This window comes from Coffea eugenioides, chromosome 10 (genome assembly GCF_003713205.1).
Source record: "Coffea eugenioides isolate CCC68of chromosome 10, Ceug_1.0, whole genome shotgun sequence".
In the NCBI taxonomy this organism is placed as follows: domain Eukaryota; kingdom Viridiplantae; phylum Streptophyta; class Magnoliopsida; order Gentianales; family Rubiaceae; genus Coffea; species Coffea eugenioides.
Genome location: NC_040044.1, coordinates 33,088,400 through 33,091,141, shown reverse-complemented (window position 1 = coordinate 33,091,141; position 2,742 = coordinate 33,088,400). Strand labels below are relative to the sequence as shown.

General features: G+C 39.2%; 1 protein-coding gene across 2 annotated transcripts; it reads left to right on the top strand.

Annotated features, from left to right (window-relative positions):
- Positions 1 to 367: 367 nt before the first annotated feature.
- On the top strand, positions 368 to 1,833 carry LOC113749246. 2 transcript variants are annotated; one of them, XM_027292936.1, is made up of 2 exons: positions 368 to 766; positions 872 to 1,833. In XM_027292936.1, the coding sequence occupies exons 1-2, from the start codon at positions 667 to 669 to the stop codon at positions 1,366 to 1,368; spliced, it is 597 nt and encodes a 198-aa protein (XP_027148737.1). In that variant the 5' UTR covers positions 368 to 666; the 3' UTR covers positions 1,369 to 1,833. The 2 variants fall into 2 exon arrangements, with proteins under 2 accessions (XP_027148737.1, XP_027148736.1); XM_027292935.1 differs by having other exon boundaries at positions 371 to 766; positions 918 to 1,833.
- Positions 1,834 to 2,742: the final 909 nt, after the last annotated feature.

Below are 2,742 nucleotides of genomic sequence, written 5' to 3'. Positions count from 1 at the left end.
ATTAGTAGTGCATGAGATTAATTGCGTGGTATTCAAAACAAAAAAAAAATCAGGAATAAGTTAAGTGTGGTTATCAGATATTAAATTATGTGTCTGTCTTAATCAACTTTATTGTTTGGGGGGGGGGGGGGGTGTGACTGATTGCTCTATTTACTTTTGTCAAGACAAGATAGGACCATACCATAGCCTTGTAAATCAAGAATATACAATAAGTGAAGAATAGGACCACCGTGCCTTTTGGTTTTGGGCAACAAATTGTCAAATTATAATTAAAATTTTTTTTTTTAAGCATTAGCTACTTGTCATACACGGCCGCACACGAAAATGATATCATACTTGAATCCCAGCACCCACCGCCCCCCACTTTTCTCTGCAAAATAAAATATAACACCGTCTTCTCTTCTCGTCTGTTTCTCTACAAAATGTACATACATCCACTCATTTTTCATAATTTTCTTTTTTTTCCTTCTGGCGGACAGCCCACGGATACACACACTACACACACTGATGTAACGTATAAAACCCTTCTCATTTTTTGCTTTTTTTCTTTCTTTTAAAAAAAAAAATCTGTCCTCCCCAAGTCTCCTAACTGATCCCAAAGCAATATGATGACAACAAGCAAAGGTGGAACAACCGCCCCTCCAGCAACATCTCAGCCTAGCCAAGATGAACAGCAACGACAACAAGAGTGCTGCATGTGTGGCGATTTTGGCCTATCTTCTGAGCTTTTCAGATGCAAAATTTGCCAATTCCGATCTCAACATAGGTAAATTTTGCTATCAAATCCATCCCACCATTAATTCTGTTCTGTTCTGTTGACCCTTTACGTCAATAATATTGCAGTAAAACTCACTCTGTCCAATCGTTCCAGATAACGCTTGCATCAATCATCCTCTGTCTCACCGCCAACTTTGCAGGTATTGCAGCAATACATATCCAAAAGCGGAGTCTTATCGCGCTTGCAATTGGTGCCTGAATGAGAAGGAAAATTCATTCAACTCTTCTTCATCGAATAAAAATGCTACTAGCACCGAAGACGACGTGATGAAGGTCGCCAAGAAGAAGAGTGTTCATGGGGGCAACGGCGGCGGTAACGGCAATCTTCAAAGAAGTAATAGTAGCATCAAGAACGAAAAAGGGTCTCCGAAGTTGAGTGTCATTATTAAAAATAACCGTTCCATCAAGAAACAAAAGTCACCGGAGAGATCATCGCCGTTATTAGCCGCCCGAAAGAGGATTACCACGGGTAGTGCTGTCCAGGAGAGTTTGAGGAGGACAAAATCGGACGTATCAAATAGCGGGATGAGGAAACACGTTTTCAAGAATAGAGTTAGAAGATATAAGCTGTTGGATGAGGTTTCAAGCTAGGTAAGTCATGATCAAGTGTATAGGAATATGATACTACACCCTTCCCTCTTCAGTCTTCCCTTCCCTTTTTTTTCTTTACCTTCCCTTCTCATCTCATCTGGGCTGTAGCAGCTCATCAATATTTGCCTTTTCTTTATCTCCGGTGGTGTCAATGACCCCACGAGGCTGTTGACGGAAGAATATACTACAAAGAAATGGGGTTTATTGTACAGACCACAGAGCGCTGGATCTTGACATAAGAGATGACGAGAATCCACATATATATGAATGGAAGGTGAATCTGAGTTTTGACAATCTTCCAAACTGAATAAATGTTATCGCGCATATTAATTATCCCAAAAAGTGGAAAAGAAAAAGACGAAAGTTGCAATTTAATTTGGCAGCACAAAAGTTGTTATACAAATTCGGCTTGTGAAAGATCTTTTTATTTTCTAGGATCATTCACATGAAATTAAGTTTCTTGAATCCTTTTATCTTAGCTAGCATGTATGTGGTTATGCTACTAGATTTCCTTGGAGCTGACAAATCTAGACTACCCTGTGAATGTGATTATCCATCCGCCCGCATAGGCGTATGCTTAAGGTTCTAATATCATGCCATCTGCATAAAATTGCTACTAGCATTAAATAATGGCCGTAATTACCAGTCACCATCGCTATCATGCTACACTACTAATCACAACCTCTTATTTTTTTAAATTTTTTTTTTTTTTGGGGTTGAAGCATGAGATGATGAGATATGATTCTCAGCTATCTTTAAGCACAGTCATCAGCATGTGTCGAAGCTGCAGCAATCATGCATCTGAGCACACATAGGTCTCTCCAACATGATTTAGTCACAAACAATAGAGACTTTGGCACAAAATATATAGGGCGCCATATTCATTTGATCAAATATTTCTCTAAGATCGCCTGTGAGCTGCACTCTATTCTTGTCATGAGTTACCAATCTTGTGTACGAGTGTTTAAGCACTTGTATGTCTCTCCATCACAAAATATAGGATTTTTTTTTTTTTTTTGGAAATTGTTGGGGGGGGGGGGGGGGGGGAAGAGGGTAAGGGGGGTTATCTTTAATTCTGTTTCCATGTTTTTTTGGGTAGAAAAGCGACATGAAGTTTTACGTTACCACAAACGTCTGTACTTGCTAACGTGCCAAAATGCAACATGAATTGTCGCCTTCACTCTCTATGGAGCGCGATGCGCGATGTGAAAATGATGTGACAGTAGTGTCCTCTGGCTCTGGTTTAATGAAGCAAATTGAAAATTCACTTAAATCCTACTGCACAAAACGAATTGATAATTATATATGTACCATCACCATGTGATGATACACAGTTAATAAAATATTCTTTTCATTCTGGTGCTGCACTCAAAA

Bases quoted from the DNA above. Each gene is read 5' to 3' on its own strand.
- LOC113749246 (XM_027292935.1), top strand. From the start codon at position 606: ATGATGACAACAAGCAAAGGTGGAACAACCGCCCCTCCAGCAACATCT. The intron at 767-917 runs GTAAATTTTGCT...CCAACTTTGCAG, and splicing joins CAATTCCGATCTCAACATAG to GTATTGCAGCAATACATATC.